Source organism: Pongo pygmaeus, chromosome 20, assembly GCF_028885625.2.
Source record: "Pongo pygmaeus isolate AG05252 chromosome 20, NHGRI_mPonPyg2-v2.0_pri, whole genome shotgun sequence".
NCBI lineage: Eukaryota > Metazoa > Chordata > Mammalia > Primates > Hominidae > Pongo > Pongo pygmaeus.
The window spans coordinates 14,856,851-14,877,915 of NC_072393.2; the positions used below are offsets into that span (position 1 = coordinate 14,856,851).

General features: G+C 44.1%; 1 protein-coding gene across 7 annotated transcripts in view; it reads right to left on the reverse strand.

Moving 5' to 3' along the window:
- Nucleotides 1-6,157: 6,157 nt before the first annotated feature.
- The window catches only part of ADGRE3 (adhesion G protein-coupled receptor E3), a 71,660-nt gene continuing 56,752 nt past the window's right edge, over nucleotides 6,158-21,065 (reverse strand). For all 7 annotated transcript variants that reach the window (XM_054461774.2, XM_063658732.1, XM_054461773.2 and 4 more), the window contains 5 exons: nucleotides 18,242-18,308; nucleotides 17,927-18,018; nucleotides 15,032-15,200; nucleotides 10,479-10,586; nucleotides 6,158-6,390 (listed from right to left, as the gene is read on the reverse strand). In XM_054461774.2, coding sequence (XP_054317749.2) covers nucleotides 6,352-6,390; nucleotides 10,479-10,586; nucleotides 15,032-15,200; nucleotides 17,927-18,018; nucleotides 18,242-18,308 — 475 coding nt within the window. In that variant the 3' untranslated portion in view covers nucleotides 6,158-6,351. The remainder of the gene's footprint in view (nucleotides 6,391-10,478; nucleotides 10,587-15,031; nucleotides 15,201-17,926; nucleotides 18,019-18,241; nucleotides 18,309-21,065) is intronic.

The window sequence follows — 21,065 nt, forward strand, 5'->3', positions numbered from 1 at the left end:
AGACAGGGCTTTGCCATGTTGGCCAGGCTGGTCTCGAACTCCTGACCTCAAGTGATCCACCCACCTCAGCCCCCTAAAGTGCTAGGATTACAGGCATGAGCCACCACGCCCGGCCTTATTTTATTTTTTGAGACAAGGTCTCACTCTGTTGCCCAGGCTGGAGTGCAGTGTTGTAATCATAGCTCACTGCAGCCTCAAACACCTGAGCTCAAGAAATCCTCCCTCCTCAGACTCCTGTATAACTAGAACTACAGGTGTGCCCCACCATACCCAGCTAATTTTCATTTTTCTTTTTTTTTTTGTATAGACAGGGGTCTTGCTTTGTTGCCCAGACTGGGCTTAAACTCCTGTTCTCAAACAATCCTCCTGCTTCAGCCTCCTAAAATGCAAGGATTGCGATCAATTTATTGATCAACAAGCACCCTTAATCAATAGCAGAATCTTTCCTGTTTTGTCTGAGAGTGGGTACTTATAGAAAGGAGACTGTGAGGAGAGCAGGTGGTGGGAGAGGTCGGAGCTGATTTCACTTCCTATTTCTTTGATTTGTTTTAAATCTACTTGTTCTTTTATTTCGTTATAAATTTTTTTTTTTTTTTTTTGAGATGGAGTCTCACTCTGTCACCTAGGCTGGAGTACAGTGGCATGATCTCGGGTCACTGCAATCTCCTGCTCCTGGGTTCAAGCGATTCTCGTGCCTCAGCCTCCTGAGTAGCTGGGATTACAGGTGTGCGCCAGCACATCCGGCTAATTTTTGTATTATTAGTAGAGACAGCATTTCGCCACTTTGGCCAGGCTGGTCTCGAACTCCTGACCTCAAGGGATCCGCCCGCCTTGACCTCTCAAAGTGCTAGGATTACAGGTGTGACCCACTGCACCCAGCCTCGTTATTTATTTTTAAGAGGTGGGTTCTCAGGATGTGGCCCAGGCTGGAGTGCAATGGCAATTCACAGGCACGATCCCACTACTGAGTTTTGATTCTCTCTGTCCTCTCTTCTCACCTCCTCCCACCTCTGCAGCTGCCCTGATGCATCACTACCAAAGCCAGCTCCTGTACTGTCCGCAGCCTGCTGAGTGGGTGGGTGTCCTGTTGTAAACCCTCCACCCAGGGGACTGTTATGTCAAGCAACTTTATCTGGGGTCAGGGGAAGTTCCCACGTTTCAGAAGAGGGAAGTTGTTTTCTGATACGCGTATTGAGAAATGGGGAAGCAGGGGGCTGTGGTCACGTCTCTAGGAGGCCCCTGGTGGAACTGGTCCCAACCTATCTCCCTTCCACATCTCTCATGATTATCTAATTGCAGAGAGGTAAACATGAAAGAGGTCACTTTTTACCACTTTAGGTCCAGGGGAGCAATAGTTGGATAAAAATAATAACCATGGTTTATCAAACATATATTGTGTGGTAAATAAATGCAGTGGCTCTCAATGAATCTTCACCATGACTTTGTGAGGTTGGAATATATTTACCAACTCCCGCCAATCTTTTTTTTTTTTTGGACAGAGTCTCACTCTGTCGCCCAGGCTGGAGTGCAGTGGTGTGATCTCGGCTCACTGCAACCTTTGGCTCCTGGGTTCAAGTGATTCTTCTGCCTCTGCCTTCCAAGTAGTTGGGATTACAGGTGCACCGTAATGCCCAGTGAATTTTTTGTATTTTTACTAGAGATGGGGTTTTGCCATGTTGGCCAGACTGGTCTGGCTTCAAGTGATCTGCCTGCCTCGGCCTCCCAATGTGCTGGGATTACAGGCGTGAGCCACTGTGCCCGGCCCTCATTTTTTTTTTTTTTTTTTTAAAGACAGGGTCTCACTCTGTCACCCAGGCTGAAGTGCAGTGGTGCAATCATAGCTCATTGTGGCCTCAACCTCCTGGGCTCAAGTGATCCTCCCACCTCAGCCTCCCAAGTAGCTGTGGCTACAGGTGTGTGCCACCACACCTGGCTAACCAACCCCATTTTATACCTGGGCAAACTGAGGCCCAGAGGTGGGGTCTCACGGCTTGTCCATTGTCATTTAGTGGGTAAATGGCACAACTGGGATTCAGATTCCATCTGTGCCTCCCACTGTTGATCTCTTTCTACAGCTGCCTTTTTTTTTTTTTGAGATGGAGTCTCGCTCTGTTGCCCAGGCTGGAGTGCAGTGGTGTGATCTCAGCTCACTGCAACCCTCTGAGATGCATGTTCCACATTATCTCCTGAAAGTCCCCACTAAGGTAAAGCTCCACCTGCCTAGAGAGATAGCCTGCTCAACTAACACATTTTTGGTTAATTTTTAAAATTAAAAAAAATTTTTTTTAGAGAGACAGCATCTCTGGCTAGGTGTGGTGGGTCACGCCTATAATCCCAGCACTTTGGGAGGCCGAGGTGGGTGGATCGCTTGAGGCCAGGAGTTCGAGACCAGCCTGGGCAACATGTTGAAACCCCATCTCTACTAAAAAATACAAAAATTAGCCGGGCATGGTGGTGCGTGCCTGTAATCCCAGCTACTCAGGAGGCTGAGGCAGGAGATTTGCTTGAACCCGGGAGGCGAAAGTTGCAGTGAGCTGAGATTATGCCACTGCACTCCAGCCTGGGCAACGGAGAGACTCTGCTAAAAAAAAAAAAAAAAATTAGAGAGACAGGTTCTCGCTGTGTTGCCCAGCCTAGAGTGCAGTGGTGCAATCATAGCTCACTGCAACATTGAACTCCTGGGCTCAAGCAATCCTCCCGCCTTCGCCTCCCGAGTATCTGAGACTACAGGTGTGTGCCACTGCTCCCAGCAATAACACATCTTTTAACACATCTTGTTCTTTCTCTGCCTTACTTTTTTTTTTTTTTTTTTTTTAACAGAGTCTTGCTCTGTCACCCACTGTAACCTCCGTCTCCCGGGTTCAAGTGATTCTTCTGCCTCAGCCTCCTGAGTAGCTGGGACTACAGGCCTATGCCACCACACCTGGCTAATTTTTGTATTTTTAGTACAGACGGGGTGTCACCATATTGGCCAGGCTGGTCTTGAACTCCTGACCTCTGCCCTTGTGATCTCCTCATGATGTCCATGTGAACTCCTCGTGATCTGCCCATCTTGGACTCCCAAAGTGCTAGGATTACAGGTGTGAGCCACTGCACCCGGCCCTGCTTCATTTCTTCACACCCCGTTGGTGTTTCCCGGGATCATCTCCAAAATAATCTACCTGCACGCACTAAACTCCTTATCTCAGAGTTTGCTTTTGGGAGAACTCAAACGATGATGCTATGGGATGAGTGTCATCATCAAAGATGAGTTTGTGAAGTGGTTCTGGTTTGCCTGGGGCTGAGGGACTCCTGGATTGTGGGACTTTTGGTACTAAACCTGGGAAAGTCCCGGGTAAACCAGAATGAATTGACTATCCTTATAGGAGGATAGTGTGGCATCAGGGAAGCCAAGAGAAGCGAATGCTTCAAGAAGAAAAAAAATGATCAAGAGTCAAATGTTGACCCAGTGGTCAAGTTTGGTAAGACTGAGAAACAACCAGTGGACTTTGCACCGAGGAAGCATTTGGGACATTGGTTCATCCTTTCGTGTGTTGCAAGCAGAAGTTAGATTGCAGTGGTTGAACAGTGAGGAGGCTGGAGCAAGTGAAGACAACACAGTGGAAACAACTTTTCTTCTAGAATTTTTTTTTTTTTTTTTTTTTGAGATGGAGTTTCGCGCTTGTTGCCTAGTCTGGAGTGCAGTGGCACAATCTCGGCTCACCGCAACTTCCAGCCCCCGGGTTCAAGTGATTCTCCTGCCTCAGCCTCCCGAGTAGCTGGGATTACAGGCATGCGCCACCACGCCTGGCTAATTTTGTATTTTTAGTAGAGAGGGGGTTTCTCCATGTTGGTCAGGCTGGTCTCGAACTCCCGACCTCAGGTGATCCACCCACCTTGGCCTCCCAAAGTGCTGGGATTATAGGCGTGAGCCACCACACCCGGCCTTTTTTTCTAGAATTTTGGCTGTAAAGAGGAGGAGAGATAGAGTGGCTATTGCAGCGGGAAAGCAGATTAAGGGGAGACTTTTTGGATAGAAGGGGCCTGAACATGTGTCCTCTCTTTTCCTTCCCTCTTTTCTCTTTTCTTTTCTTTCTTTCTCTGTCTTTCTTTTTCTTTCTTTCCTTCTTTCTTTCTTTCCCTTCCTTCCTTCCTTTTTCTTTCTTTCTCTTTCTCTCTCTCTTCCCCTTCCTTCCTTCCTTCCCTCCCTCCCTCCCTCCTTTCTTTCCTTCTTTCTTTCTTTCTTTCTTTCTTCCTTCCGTCCATCCGTCCGTCCGTCCTTCCTTCCTTCCTTCCTTTCTTTCTCTCTTTCTCTCTCTCTCTCTCTTTCTTTCTTTCTTTCTTCTTTCTCTCTTTCTCTCTTTCTTGATGGAGTCTCACTCTGTCACCCAAACTGGAGTACAATGGCGTGATATCAACTCACTGCAACCTCTGCCTCCCGGGTTCAAGTGATTCTCCTGCCTCAGCCTCCCAAGTAGCTGGGATTACAGGCACCCGCCACCATGCCTGGCTAATATTTGCATTTTTAGTAGAGATGGGGTTTCACCACGTTGGCTAGGCTGATCTTGAACTCCTGACCTCAGGTGATCCACCTGCTTTGGCCTCCCAAAATGCTAGGATTACAGGCGTGAGCCACTGCACCCGGCCGTGTCCTCTCTTTTCTTCCAAAATTCCTATTATTCTCATATTAAACACCCCAGTCTTCCTTTTATTCTTCCAAGATTTTAATCTTTTGGACTTTTTTCCTCAGTGCTTTGTGCTACTTCTCCTGCGTGGTCTTCTAAGCCTCAAATTTGGCTTTTGAGAGTGATGACTTAAAAAAAAAAAATCACCCAGCATCAATAGCAGACAGGTGCTAAAGAAAAATAAAAATAATCCAGTAAAATATCTTCTTAAATGTATTCCTTTTTAATTAAGTTCCATAGAACTGGAACTTTTGGGCATGCACTTGAATCTTCTTACATTCTTTAATTCTTTTATTTTTTGCAAAATAAACTTTTACTTGGAGGGACAGCATAGTTTAGAGTCCAGCCTCTTCTACACTTTAAACATTTATTTATTTGTTTTATATAGACAAAAATGTATATATTTATCATGTACAACAGGATGTTTTGAAATATATCTACATTGTGGAATGACTAAGTCAAGCTAATTAATATATGATTACCTCATATAACTTTTTTTTCTTTTTTTTTTGTGGTGAGAACACTTAAAATCTCTCATCAGGCACGATGGTTTGTGTCTGTAATCCCAGCACTTTGGGAGGCCCCAGCAGGTGGATCGCTGCTTGAGGTCAGGAGTTTGAGATCAGCCTGGCCAACATGGTGAAACCCTGTCTCCACTAAAAATACAAAAATTAGCTGGGCATGGTGGCATGTGCTTGTAGTCCCAGCTATCGGGAGGCTAAGGCAGGAGAATCGCTTGAACCCAGGAGGCAGAGGTTGCAGTGAGCCTAGATCTCACCACTGCACTCCAGCCTGGGTGACAGAGTGAGACTCAGTCTCAAAAGAATAGAAGTTAGCCTGGGCCCGGGCATGGTGGCTCACGCCTGTAATCCCAGCACTTTGGGAGGCGAAGTCAGGTGGATCACCTGAGGCTGGCAGTTTGAGAACAGCCTGACCAACATAGAGAAACCCGGTCTCTACTAAAAATACAAAATTAGCCGGACATGGTGGTCCATGCCTGTAACGCCAGCTACTTGGGAGGCTGAGGCAGAAGAATCGCTTGAACCCGGGAGGCAGAGGTTGCACTCATGCCATTGCACTCCAGCCTGGGCAACAAGAGCAAAACTCCATCTCAAAAAAAAAAAAAAATTAGCCTGTATCTAGCAAGGAAGTAAAGCCAGTAGGAAGCCGATGGTTTGAGGGAATGAGTGAGTTTAAAGAGCAAGTTTATGGCCAGGTGCAGTGGCTCATGCCTATAATCCCAGCACTTTGGGAAGCTGAGGCTGGAGAATCAGTTGAGCTCTGGAGTTTGAGGCTGCAGTGAGCTACAGTCATGCCACTACACTCCAGCCTGGGTGACAGATGAAACCTGTCTTAAAAAAAGAGCAAGTTTAGGATGAGTGGGACTAAGAACTTGAGGAAAAGGACCTCTTCATTTACAAAAAGTCAAGGAAATATTTGCAGTGGTCATGATTTGGGTTTCCAGAGACAAGCATTGACTGAATACACCATAGTGAAGAGAAATGCAATTTACCACACATTTGTTGAGAGCCTATTATGGAGAACAAACAGTTTGGGAAGTAAAGGTTGATTACTTCCTCTCCAAGGATGATACGTTTAATGAATTCCCTTGTCCTTAGCTTCATTCTTCATAATGCCAAAGAGATCCATGGATATGATTTTCCATATAGAGTTGAATATTCTAGTTTTAATATTTTCTCTTCGCTTGTCCTGGAAATACATCCCCCTATAAAAGAGGTTTAGATTAAAGGTGGATGTAAGGGTAAAATAAAGTAAACAGACAAAATCAACAACATGGAGAAACAGCAGGAGTGATTTAAACCCAGTTTGAACCAGCAGGCAAGGATGGCATGATCTCCTAGCATTTAAAGATCCTAGGGCAGATGTGGTCTTCTTTGGCTTAGAGTGGGAAGACTTATCAAAAATTCAGCAGGAAGAATTCTTCTTTTTGATAAATTTTCAGACATAATATTCCACTCTGAAATTTCAGCCCCCTGGATGTTTTTTTGTCTATGAAGAAAGGTTAGAGTCTTGTTGGCTTTGTTTCTCTTTGAATGCCCATTATCTAACATAGTGCCTGACACACTGTAGAATTCAACAAATATTCTCTTTGCACCCCACAACTTACAGCTTGGTTTAGCAGCCCCAAGCTCCACAGAGGAACCAACATCTCCTGAAGAAGCCTATGAGGTTAGTGCTTCCTAGCCTAGTTATAAGAGTTGTGTGCAAGAAATTCAAAGTTACATCTTCCTTCCTGGTATTTATGGTTCATTCACAGAATTTCCCATCCAGATGCAATTTACAAGTCAAGCATGACTTTTTCCATAGGCAACATTGCCCGGCGACCTAACTGATCTTCCAACTTTATCAAGTTTCTTGGGAACAGAGTTAGAAAGTTAACCCAAGGTCAAATTTGTCCATAGAGAAAGAGTTTCATTAGCTTTTTACTCAAACTCTGTGCCTAAAAAATAAAAGCACAGAGATTTTTCTGTAGAGATGGGGTCTTATTTTGTTGCCCAGGCAGGTCTCAAACTCCTGACCTCAAGCGATTCCCCTACCTTGTTCTCCCCAAGTGCTGGGATTACTGGCATAAGCCACCATGCCCTGCCAAAGCTAATGTATTTCTGAAAGAGAGATTCATATATACATGTGTGTGTGTGTATATATATATATATATATATATATATATTTTTTTTTTTTTTTTTTTTGAGACAGGGTTTTGCTCTGTCGCCCAGGCTGGAGTGCAGTGGCATGATCTTGGCTCACTGCAACCTCTGCCTCCTGGGCTTAAGCACTCCTGCCTCAGCCTCCCAAATAGCTGAAACTACAGGTTACAGGCATGCACCACTACACCTGGTTAATTCTTTGATGTTTCTGTAGAGACAGGGTCTCACTATACTGCCCAGGTTATATTTGATATTTTCCCCTTCCAAAGATACACTCATATTATTCAATTTCCACAATGTTAAGTGATAATAATAAAAATGATTTTCCTTATTTCATTGTGGAGAACCAGTAACTGGAATGCTGGCAGCTTTGGGAATTATTTTGGATTATCTGGGAAACCTTTCATAGGTCACAGTCAACAGTTGGCACTTTTACTCTTGTTGAGAATAATTAAGCCTAATATTAATCAAATTTTTTTTTTGAGACAGAGTTTCACTCTTGTCGCCCAGGCTGGAGTGCAATGGCACGATCTTGGCTCACCGTAATCTTTGCCTCCCAGGTTCAAGCGATTCTCTTGCCTCAGTCTCCTGAGTAGCTGGCATTACAGCAACCTGCCACCACGCCCAGTGGCTCACACCTGTAATCTCAGCACTTTGAGAGGCCAAGGCGGGCGGATCACTTGAGGTCAGGAGTTCGAGACCAGTCTGGCCAACATGGTGAAACACCATCTCTACTAAAAATACAAAAAAATTAGCCGGGTGTGGTGGCGGGCGCATGTAATCCCAGCTACTGAAGAGGCTGAGGCAGGAGAATCGCTTGAACCCAGGAGGCAGAGGTTGCTGTGAGCCGAGATCGTGCCACTGTACTCTAGCCTGGGTGATAGAGTGAGACTCTGTCTCGGAAAAAAAAAAAAAAAAAAAAAGTGAAAAGAAAAGAAGAGACAGGTTCTCACTATGTTGCCCAGGCTGGTCTCAAACTCCTGGACTCAAGTGATCCTCCCACCTTGGCTTCCAAAAGTGTTGGGATTACAGGTGTGAGCCACCATGCCCAGCCTCTTTTTAGACGTCTATTCTGTCATTTATTCAAAAAGCCAAATACGGAATGAAATGTCACATAGTGCAGAAAGCTCATTCTGCGGTGCACTGAGCCTGAGTTAGTGCAATGGAAGAACAGAATACCAGCAACCAGATTCCAGAAGTATCATCTTTCCAACAGGGCTATTTCCTCTCCCAGAAAGGTCCCATGATTCCCTGCACCCATCCTCTGTAATTATGCAGAGCAGCTGGGGCAGAATCCCTCCCCTGGAGCCTGTTCCATGGTGTACCCCCACTCTGTGGGCCCACATGCACATCTTTATGGACAGTGGGCATTTGGGGGAAGATGATCACTCTGCTATGCCTATGTTTGTATGCTTGTAAATTTCCCCCAGTGGGAGTCTGTGTTAGATTGCATTGGTTCTGGTGATATGTTTTACCCATACATCTTCACACAACAAGAATACATATGAAAACCAGCTTAAGTGCTGTTAGTGAGCAGAGAGTAGTCACTGAGGAACAATATAACAAGAATGAGGAACTCAAACCAGGTTATCAGGAAAAGGACTCTTCCTCATACCCTCCAGGAAAGCGAGTTTGTACTAAGACTAGCTCCTCAAAGCTACCTTATGTTTCCCAGGCTGGTGTCAAACTCCTGGGCTCAAACAATCCTCCCATCTCAGCCTCCCAAGTAGCTAGGACTACAGCGCCACCACACCTGGCTTCCTTTTTTTTTTTTTTTGAGAGAGAGTTTTGCTCTTGTTGCCCAGGCTGGAGTGCAATGGCATGAGCTTGGCTCACTGCAACCTCTGCCTCCCGGATTCAAGCGATTCTCCTGCTTCAGCCTCCCGAGTAGCTGGGATTACAGGCATGTGCCACCATGCCCAGCTAATTTTGTATTTTTAGTAGAGATGGGGTTTCTCCATGTTGGTCAGGCTGGTCTCGAACTCCCAACCTCAGGTGATCTGCCCACCTCGACCTCCCAAAGTGTTGGGATTATAGGCGTGAGCCACTGTGCCCGGCCCTTGGCTTCCTTTTTATTATTATTATTTTACATTGTGGAAATTGAATAACATGAGCATATCTTTGAAAAAGGAAAATATAGGCCAGGTGTGGTGGCTCATACCTGTAATTCCAGCACTTTGGGAGGCTGAGGTGGTAGGACTGCTTGAACTGGGAGGTCAAGACCAGCCTGGGCAACATAGGGAGACTCCATCTCTCTCTCTATAAAAAAAATTAGTAGGGCATGGTGGTGCACACCTGTGGTCTCAGCTACTCGGGGAGCTGAGATGGGAGGATTGCTTGAGCCCAGGAGGTTGAAACCGCAGTGAGCTATGATCGTGCCACTGCACTCCAGCCTGGGCGACAGAGCAAGACCCTGTCTCTTAAAAAAAAAAAAAAGGAAAATATAAATTAAAAACTAGAGGAAGCTCAGCAAAGTAACTCAGGAGCAGAACACCAAACACCGCATGTTCTCATTTATAAGTGGGAGCTGAACAATGAGAACACATGGACACAGGGAGGGGAACATCACTCACTGGGGCCTGTTAGGGGAGGTTAGAAGGGGGAGAGCATTAGGGAAAGGAGCCGATGCATGCTTTTTTTTGTTGTTGTTTTTTTTTTTTAGACGGAGTCTCGCTCTGTCACCCAGGCTGGAGTGCAATGGTGTGATCTTGGCTCACTGCAACCTCCACCTCTCAGGTTCAAGTGATTTTCCTGTCTCAGCCTCCCCAGTAGCTGGGACTACAGGTGCACACCACCACAACCGGCTAATTTTTGTATTTTTAGTAGAGATGGGGTTTCACCATGTTGGTCAGGGTGGTCTTGAACTCATGACCTCAGGTGATGCACCCACCTCAGCCTCCCAAAATGCTGGGATTACAGGCGTGAGCCACCATGCCCAGCCAATGCTGGGCTTAATACCTAGGTGGCGGGTTGATAGGTGCAGCAAACCACCATGGCACACGTTTACCTATGTAACAAACCTGCACATGTAACCTCAGAACTTAAAAAACAAAAACAAAAACAAACAAAAAAACCCCAAACTAGAGGAAGTTTGCAGTGTCAAGAGAGGAGTATGTAAAACATTAGAACAATTCAGATGTTCACTTACCTCACTGGGTTTTGAGTCAGGACCCATCTTGCTGGAAAGTGTGTATGTCTCAGACTCAGATTTTGATTTTACGATCTCTCTAAACCACTTTCGATATTGTTTCTGGACCTGGAACATCAAAGGAAATACCTGGATGGGTTTTGCTAATATTGGTGAACAGCAGAAAGGTCAGTGAGTCAGGAAGAGGATAGAGATGTATTATTATTTATTTATTTTCACAAAACATGGTCTATTCGTACAATGGAATATTATTCAGTCTTATAAACGAAGGAGATTCTGACACATATGCTACCACACGGATGAACCTTGAGGACATCAGCCTAAGTGAAATAAGCTGGTCATGAAAAGGCAAATACGTATGGTTCTACTTATATGAGGTACCTAAAGTAGTCAAATCCATATAGACATAAAGTAGAAAAGCGGTTTCCAGGGCCTGGGGGGAAGGAGAATGGGGAGTTAGTGTTTAATGGGGATGGAGTTTCAGTTTGGGAAGATGAATAAAGTTCCGGAGATGGATGTTGGCGATGGTTGCATGACATTGCGAATGTGATGCTACTAACGGTACACTCAAAAATGGTTAAAAAGGTAAATTTTATATTATATATGTTTTACCACAATAAAAATTTTCCATTACAGGGTATATAATTGTTGTAGAAAATTTATGGCCAGGTGTGGCGGCTCACACCTGTAATCCCAGCACTTTGGGAGGCCGAGGCGGGTGGATCACGAGGTCAGGAGATCAAGACCATTCTGGCTAACATGGTGAAACCCTGTCTCTACTAAAAATACAAAATAATTAGATGGGAGTGGTGGCTCATGACTGTAATCCCAGCTACTCCAGAGGCTGAGGCAGGAGAATTGCTTGAACCTGGGAGGCGGAGGTTGCAGTGAGCTGAGATCACGGCACTGCACTCCAGCCTGGGAGACAGAGCGACACTTCATCTCAAAAAAAGAAAAGAAAAGAAAAGAAAAAATAGAAAATTTATAAGATATGCATATGCAAAAGGAAGAAAATAGAAGTTACATATAATTCCTCAATCTAGTGAAAATCACCAATAATATTTTGGTAGTACCCTTCAATGTGTCTTGGTTTTGGGCACCTCAGAAGCAGACCCTGCAACAAGGATTGAAGTGTAAGGAGTTTATTTGAGGGGTGATCCCAAGAAGCACCAGTAGAGCAACGAGGAAGCAGGACAGGGAAGAGAAGGCAGCTGGTAAAAAATGCATAATTAAGGTTATTTCCATTGTGGGAATCTGGGGCTCAGCCCCATTCAGGAGCTCTGGGATAGAGCATGGAACTACCTTAGAGTCAACTTGCCTGAAGGAGGAGGGAGCTGGGGTATTTATCCACCAGCTCCCATCAGTCATGGGTTGATGGCCGGTCTCAAGGGCCATTACTCTTTGGCATCACCAGTTTGCCCTGTGCATGGGCCAGACATGTCCTGTGGGCAGTACGAAGCCTTCAGGCACAGTCATGGGTGTTTGCGACAAGCAACTCCAGGCATGTAGAGACAGAAGCCAAAGGGATATGAGAGGGCCGTGGACAGCATCTGCCACACCGTGATATCCTAACCTTGGCGCTATTGACATCTTGGGTTGGATCATGTTTTGCTGGAGAGGGCTGTCCTGTGTGCATTGTTTAGGATATTTAGCAGCATCCCTGACCTCCACCAACTAGATGCCAGTAGAAACCCCCACCCCAGTTATGACAAACATTTCCCCAGACATTGCTAACTGTCCCGTGGTGGGAACACAATTGCTCCTGGTAAGAACCATTCTGATATGCCATAAACACCCATACCTACACATAAATAAATACATAACAATAACACAAACAATGAGTGCTTATACTCGTTATATAAACAAAATGAAACCCTCTGGGGTAGTTTCTTTTGTTTTTTTTTGAGAAGGAGTCTCGCTCTGTTGCTCAGGCTGGAGTGCAATGGTGTGATCTCAGCTCACTGCAACCTCTGCCTCCCAGGTTAAAGTGATTCTCTAGCCTCAGCCTCCTGAGTAGCTGGGATTACAGGCAGGTGCCACCTCTCTCGGCTAATGTTTGTATTGTTTAGTAGAGACGGGCTTTCACCATGTTGGCCATGCTGGTCTTGAACTCCTGACCTCAGATGATCCGCCTGCCTCGGCCTCCCAAAGTGCTGGGATTACAGGCATGAGCCACCACGCTTGGCTGGGTTCCATTCTGGAGATAGCGTGCAGTCCAGATTATCCCTGAGCACCCCTTAGTAAGGGACCTTCTTGGAGGACACACACTACTGTTCAGTTGCAGACAAATAAAGTGTTTTGAATTTAGTAGCCATATGAAATAAAACTATATATATCTTTAAAAACTGGATGCTAGGCCAGCCACGATGGCTCAAGCCTGTAATCCCAGCACTTTGGGAGGCTGAGGCGGGCAGATCACCTGAGGTCGGGAGTTCGAGACCAGCCTGACCAACATGGAGAAACCCCATCTCTATTAAAAACACAAAATCAGCTGGGTGTGGAGGCGTGCATCTGTAATCCCAGCTACTCAGGAGGCTGAGGCAGGAGAATCACTTGAACCCGGGAGGCGGAGGCTGCGGTGAGCTATGGTCACGCCATTGCACTCCAGCCTAGGCAACAAGAGCCAAACTCTGTCTCAAACAAAAAACAAAAACCAAAACAACAAAAAAACGAATAACAAACAAAAACTGGATGCTATGATATGCCTCAAAAACTGAGCTAAACTAAGGGAAGAGTATATGTAAGTGTTTTTCGTATGCTCATGTGAAACCCCATCTCTACTAAAAATACAAAAAAAAAAAAAAAATTAGCCAGGCATGGTGGCATGCGCCTGTAGTCCCAGGTACTCGGGAGGCTGAGGCAGAAGAATCGCTTGAACCTGGGAGGCAGAGGTTGCAGTGAGCCGAGATTGAGCTACTGTACTCCAGCCTGGGTGACAGAGCAAGACTCCGTCTCAAAAAAAAAAAAAAAAAAAAAAATGACAATGATGATGATGAAACAAACACTCTGCCAGTGGTGCCTGTGAACCAAGTGGAGATGAGTTCTGCCTCCCGCCTCAGCCTCCTGAAGTACTGGAATTATGGGCATGAGTCACTGTACCTGGCCCCAGTTTCTCTATAACAAGGCAGTTAACCGGCAGTACAGTGAAGTTCAAGACCTCATCATGCCCACTGCTGTTCCATGGTTTGAGATGTGAGTTGCAAAAACTGCAATAGCAGACTGGGATGGATCTATGAGTTTGCCCCTGAAGACAGCCAGTGTTAGAAGGAAGGCTGTGTGATCCTGGGATGTGACCTAGTTTGGGACAGTGAGGGCTTTGAGGGGCATGTATCATCTGATACGTCCTGAAGAAAAAGAGATAAATCAGCCCAGCATGGTGGCTTACACCTGTAATCCCAGCACTATATAATTGGTACTGATTGGAAGCTTTTTCTTTGTCTCTTTTTTTTTTTTGAGACGGAGTCTTGCTCTGTTGTCCAGGCTGGAGTGCAGTGGTGCGATCTCGGCTCACTGCAGCCTCTGCCTCCTGGGTTCAAGCGATTATCCTGCCTAGCCTCCCGAGCAGCTGGGATTACAGGCGCCTCCATCATACCTGGGTAATTGTTTTGTAGTTTTTAGTAGAGACGGGGTTTCGCCATATTCGTTAGGCTGGTCTTGAACTCCTGAGCACAAGTGATCCCCCTGTGTCGGCCTCCCAAAGTGCTGGGATTACAGGCGTGAGCCACCGCACCCTGCCGATTGGAAACTTTTTCTGAAATAGGGCAGAACTGCTTGGGTGTTTTTTTTCCATGTAATTTAAGGTAGTAATGTAAATAAAATAATAGTTGGAAAAAAAATAATTCATGTGAAGTGGTGTGTTAGCTGCATTATTGATCTCCACGATTCACTCTTTTGTAGTTGTATTACACTCTGTCTTAGTCTCTTGGTGGGTTGAGTGTTCTTTTCCCATTGACTTTGGGCTTGGCTGTGTGACTTGCTTTGGCTAATGGGATATTAGCGGAGGAAGAATCACAGGCCTGAGTGACCTTGCCCAGTAGGGTCTGCCTTTTTGTGATTTCAGCATTGTTAGGAGAAGAATATTTGCTGGGGAGTTGCTCCCCCTTCTGCCTAAGCCTCAGGATGAGTCACAAGGAGCAGGCCTAAACCTGATCTGCATCCTGGAGCAAAGGCAAGCTGAGCTTAGCTAAGATCAGGTGAACCCCAACAGACCTGTAGACCCCAGAATAAGAAAAGCAAATATTTGTGTTTAAACCAATGAGATTTTTTGAGGTTGTTTGTTACACAGCATTAGCTGACTATTACGAGTGGAAAAACTGAGAAAAAGGCATGATTTTTTTTTGACATAGCAATTATTTATATTCTGAAATGTGTTAATAAATGATGTATCTTAACAACTAGTAGCATTTTTAAAGTAGAGAAAATAGAGAGAGTGTTTACAGGTGGATTATAATCTCATATGGAACATTTAGAGAATGTTGACTTAAATCCCCATTAAACTCCATTTCCAAAATTTTCTTAAGTTTAAAGTAACAAAGAAAGGGGTCAGTGTTTACCTGCTGGCTGAGGAGGCAGTAGACTAAGAAGATGAAGAAGCCTTGGAGGCTGTTGATGATGGTGAAGAGGTAAGCCATGACCTGGGCAGCTGGACCCACCTGTAGCAAGCCCAGACACCATGTGCAGCCCAGGATGAAGAGCTGAGCTGTTGCTTTGAAAGCCAGCATCCTGGGAGGAGGAAGTCAGAGATTAGGATGTCAAAAAACTAATAATGAGCATGAACACCCCTCTAGTTAGCTGTTAATAATGAGAACTCTGGAGCTGGACTACCTGGGTTTAAATGGAAGCCAGCACTGGCTACCTGTGTGATCTTGGGAAAGCTGCTTTACCTTCTTGCAACTCAGCTCCCTCATCTTTTTAATTTAATTTAATTTAATTTAATTTTTGAGATGGAGTCTTGCTCTGTTGCCTAGGCTGGAGCACAATGTCATGATCTCGACTCACTGCAACCTCTGCCTCCAGGGTTCAAGCGATTTTCCTGCCTCAGCCTCCCCAGTAGCTGGGACTAACTACAGGCATGCACCATCATGTCCTGCTAATTTTTGTATTTTTAGTGGAGATGGGGTTTCACCATGTTGACCAGGCTGGTCTTGAACTCCCGACCTCAAGAGATCCACCCATCTCGGCCTCCCAAAGTATTGGGATTAAAGGCGTGAACCACTGCACCCAGCCTCAGTTCCCTTATCTTAATAATTGTCCTATTTCATGGGGTTGCTATAAAGATTACGTGAAACTTTAATGGGAAAGTATTTAGGACAATGTATGGGACAAAGTTAGTACCACACATACATAAGGCATTTTAAAACCTGGGTGCTTTCTCTCTCTCTCACTCATCATTTATAGACAGGGGTCATATAATTTTTTTTTTTTTGAGATGGAGTCTCGCTCTGTTGCCCAGGCTGGAGTGCAGTGGTGTGATCTCAGCTCATGGGTTCAAGCGATTCTCCAGCCTCAGCCTCCTGAGTAGCTGGGATTACAGGCATGCCACCACACCCAGCTAATTTTTGTATTTTTAGTAAAGACGGGGTTTCACCATGTTGGCCAGGCTGGTCTCGAACGACTGACCTCAAATGATCCACCTGCCTCGGCCTCCCAAAGTGCTGGGATTACAGGTGTGAGCCACCCCACCCGGCCGGGGTCATATACTTTGTTATTCAAACAGGAAGGCTTTTGTGATTAAAAGGAGATGTACTGTTCCTAACAGAAGGAAATGATAAATGTTTGAGGTGATGAATACCTTAAATACCCTGATTTGATCATTGCACATTTTATGCATGAATCAAAATATCACAAATACTTTGTAAATGTATATAAATATTATGTATCAATAAGAATAAAAATAATAATAAAAAATAAAAGGGGTACTATTAATAATTACATTGTGTCAAAAGACATAAACTGAGACTGTTCCAGGTAAGCTGAGATATGAGGCCATCCTACTTATAGTATTCATGGCATATATACACACACAATATATATATGTACATATATATTTTACATACATTATCACAATATATAATCACAATATATAGTGATAGTGTATGTAAAATATATATTGTGTTATATATGTATAGAATATATTATATGTGTATGTATATGTGTATATATGTGTATACATACACATATAATATCTATATTATATGTATATATATTATATATATCTGTAATTATTAAGGATATTACATAAGTGAGGAAAGCTAATTGAGGAACAGTTTGTATAGTGTGATCCTATTGTGTGTGTGTTGGTCTGTTCTACCTAAAAGTGCACAGAGAAGCTCTGGGAAAATGTCGTATTTTATCTCACACATCATACAGGCTGTTAATTCTGGCATCCTGGGAAGTGGAAGTAGCAGGAAAAGAGACAGCCACTTTCACTTTTTACTGTATATATTTCAAAAGACTATGAAAAAAATGTAACAAACTTGTCTTATTTTTATGATTAAAATGAAAACAACAAATTACATGCTCAAATTAAAATGGATGCTGCAACATAAAAATACTCATACCTCAAGATATTTTGAAATATTATACAAAATATCTTTTAATCTAGATTCTTATTGAACCTACCACACACAATTGGAGATAAACATTTAAATTGGTATGTGTACAGAGAGTTTAATTTGTAATTTAAGCATGTGATTTAATATAGCTAGATTGATCTCTATTGGCTGGGGTGGACATAGCTTTGTGACATTACTAGGTTCATTTTTAGGGTTTCTATATAATTTAAGCTTTTTAGTAACTGTTGGATTAGCAAATCTGAGTTGGTTTCTTTTGATAAAAAATATACTCCTGTGTGCATCCTGTGTAGTGTGGCAGAAACGAATGTTTTTCTCCCTTTTCATCTTCCTTTTAGTGTTAGCTCTCTTCCCCTTTGAATTTTAAAACAAGGCACATGGTCAGGGTAGAGACTACATTTCCCAGCCTCCCTTGCAGCTGGGTGTTATCATGTGACCAAGATCAGCCAATGGGATATTAGCAAATGTGGCAAGTGCAACTCCTATATTACCTCCTTCCCATGGAGGGGATATTGACAAGGGCAACATCCTTCTAGAGGATGGTGGAGCAACAAAGTAGAAAGAACCTGAGACCCTAGAACACTGTGTGGAGCAGAGCTTTATTAGCCCTGAACTGGTCACTTCTGGGTTGCAACATGAGACTGAAATAAACTTCTATTTTATTCTTTTTTTTTTTTTTTTTGGAGATTTTTTTCTTTATCACAGCAGCTTAGCTTGTATTCTAGCTAATTCAGGTTCTCATTAATTGTGATGGTGGAAGATTACAGTGGTCTTGCTAGTCCTGGGAGCATGGCTGTTGAATGTATGTGTGTATGGATAAGTAGGAAGGATTGGCAGAAGGAAAGGGAATAGGAAGTACCATTTGTCACATCCTACCTTGTGTTCTGGATGGTTGACACTTCACTATTGAGGGAGGAAAGTTTTCTTTTCAAAATCCAAAAGACCGAGATAAACAATACTAAATTCACCTGCAGGACCAACACAAACAAGGCAGAGTGCAGGTTAAAGTAATGTATGGTGTCCACTTTAAATTGCACACAGTAGTCCTACCCTCTTGTACATGGGACTGAATTGGTAGCAGGTGGAAAATCAAACCACCCAACAGTGGAAATGCAAGCCCCTTGTACCATCTTGTACCCAGCACTTCTCTTGGTTCTTCTTAGTTTGGGAACATCAAAGGCACATACTCACAGAGAAAATGGCACAGACTGGGCCAAGGAAACTCCAGATGAATCCCTGGTCCAGGTGGAGCCAGCATCTAGGAACAATGGGAAAAGAGATACAAAGAGAGATCAGAGAAAGCACATGAGATCAACATAAAGTGACTCTTTTCCTACCAGAGAATTGTTGCCAATTTCTCTTGAAAGTCAGCTGATGACAGGCCAGGCACGGTGGCTCACGCCTGTAATCCCAGCACTTTGGGAGGCTGAGATGGGCGATCACGAGGTCAGGAGCTCGAGACCGTCCTGGCTAACATGGTGAAACCCCATCTCTACTAAAAATATAAAAATTAGCTGGGCGTGGTGGCGGGCGCCTGTAGTCCCAGCTACTCGGAAGGCTGAGGCAGGAGAATGGCGTGAACCCGGTAGGCGGAGCTTGCAGTGAGCTGAGATCGCGCCACTGCACTCCAGCCTGGGTGACAGACTGAGACTCCATCTCAAAAAATTAAAAAAATAAAAAATAAAAAATAAAATAAAAAGAAAGTCAGCTGATGATAATCAGCTTTTTTTTTTTTTGAGACAGGGTCTTGCTCTGTTGCCCAGGTTGCAGTGCAGTGGTGCGATCTCAGCTCACTGCAACCTCTGCCTCCTGGAGTCAAGTGATTCTCCTGACTCAGTCTCCTGAATAGCTGGGATTACAGATGTGCACCACCATACCCGGCTAATTTTTGCATTTTTAGTAGAGATGGGGTTTTGCCATGTTGGCCAGGCTGGTTTTGAACTCCATACCTCACGTGATTTGCTCCCCTTGGCCTCCCAAAGTGCTGGGATTACAGGCGTGAGCCACCACGCCCGGCCAACAATCAGCTTTGATTACACATTTTGATTGCAACTTGGATCCACACATCATGTGACAGCCACTTTCACTTTTTACTTTATATATTTCAAAAACTATGAAAAAATTTTAACAAACTTGTCTTATTTTTATGATTAAAATGAAAACAACAAATTACGTGCTCAAATTAAAATGGATGCTGCAACATAAAAAATACTCATAGCTCAAGGTATTTTGAAGTAGTAGTATACAAAATGTATTTTCATTTAGATCCTTATTGAACCTATTACACACAATTGGAGATACACATTTAAATTGGTATGTGTACAGAGAGTTTAATTTGTAATTTAAGTATGTGATTTAATATAGCTAGATTGATCTCTGTTGGCTGGGGTGGACACAGCTTTGTGACATTACCAGATTTTTAGGGTTTTAATAGAATTTAAGCTTTTTAGTAACTGTGGTGTGATTCTAGGATAATAGGCACCAAACAGCTAGGAGGAACAGTGTCCTGTTAAGCATTTTAGGAGCACAGTCCTGTTGAATTTTCACACCAGCACTGTGAGGTTGGAACAATGGGGACAACTATTATTCTCATCTCGCTAATGAGGGGACTGAGACTTGAGAGCTCAAATTACAGAAGAATAAAGTTGGGACCTAACTCTTGTGATCCGAGAGATTGAAATAGACAGTTCTATATCCACTAAGATGGACCCTAAGGTTAAGGAAACCAAGTTACCTATGGGTCGAGGGTTCAGGGCCTGGCTGTTGAAGCAACTTTCTGAATTCCTCTGGCTACAAGAAAACCCATGCTTGCTAAACTCCTTAACAGTAGGAGCCATCAGTTCCCTCCTACCTCTGATATACGATCCAGACCACTATAACTCTGACTGGAAAGGGAAACCGTCAAAGCAATTATGGATCTTAAGCCAGTTTCAGTTAGTTTATAGAGGCTGTGCACAAACTGTCTTTGTGTCCTTTGGTTCAACTTTTGGTGTAGAGCCACATTCCTCCTCATTATTTATTTTATTTTATTTATATATTTTTTAGAGTTGGATCTTGTTCTGTCACTCAGGCTGTGGTGCAGTTGCTCTATCACGACTTACTGGAACCTTGAACTCATGTGCTCAACTGATCCTCCCGCCCCAGCCTCCTGAGTAGCTGGGACTACAGGCATGCACCACTGTGTCCAGTTAATTAAAACAATTTTTTTTTTTGGTAGAGATGGGGTTTTGCTATGTTGCCCAGCCTGGTCTTGAAGTCCTGGGCTCAAGCAATCCTTCCTCTTTGGCTTCCCAAAGTGCTGGGGTTACAGGCATGAACCACCATGCCTGGTCTTTCATTTTTTTTTTTGAGACAGAGTTTCGCTCTTGTTGCCCAGGCTGGATCTCAGCTCACTGCAACCTCCACCTCCCGGGTTCAAGTGATTCTCCTGCCTCAGCCTCCCAAGTAGCTGAGATTACAGGTGCGCACCACCACGCCCGGCTAATTTTTTGTCTTTTTAGTAGAGACGGGGTTTCACTGTGTTGGCCAGGCTGGTCTCGAACTCCTGACCTCAGGTCATCCATGCGCCTCAGCCTCCCAAAGTTCTGGGATTACAGGCTTGAGCCACTGCGCCCAGCTTTTCCATCTTATTTTAATGCTGAAATCCTGCCCCAAAGTGAACATGGGATATATGTTATATATATATGTTTATCCATTGTGCATGCACTCTGCTCTCGTCTTAAATAGGTACAGCTTTTCCAAACCTCCTGAATGTGTATGACTCTGTTGTGCAATACAGGTCTAGTGAGGCATAAAACCTAACTTGTCCTTCCCCTTTTCAAAGAGGGAGCACCTTTGGCTCATGCTGGAGACTTTCTTTTTTTTGGTTTGCAAACCAATATTGCCAATAAAGCTCTCCTTTCTCTCTCTCTTTTTCTTTCCTTTCCTTTCCCCTTCCTTCCTTCCTCCCTCCCTCCCTCCCTCCCTCCCTCCCTTCCTTCCTTCCTTCCTTCCTTCCTTCTTTCTTTCTTTCCTC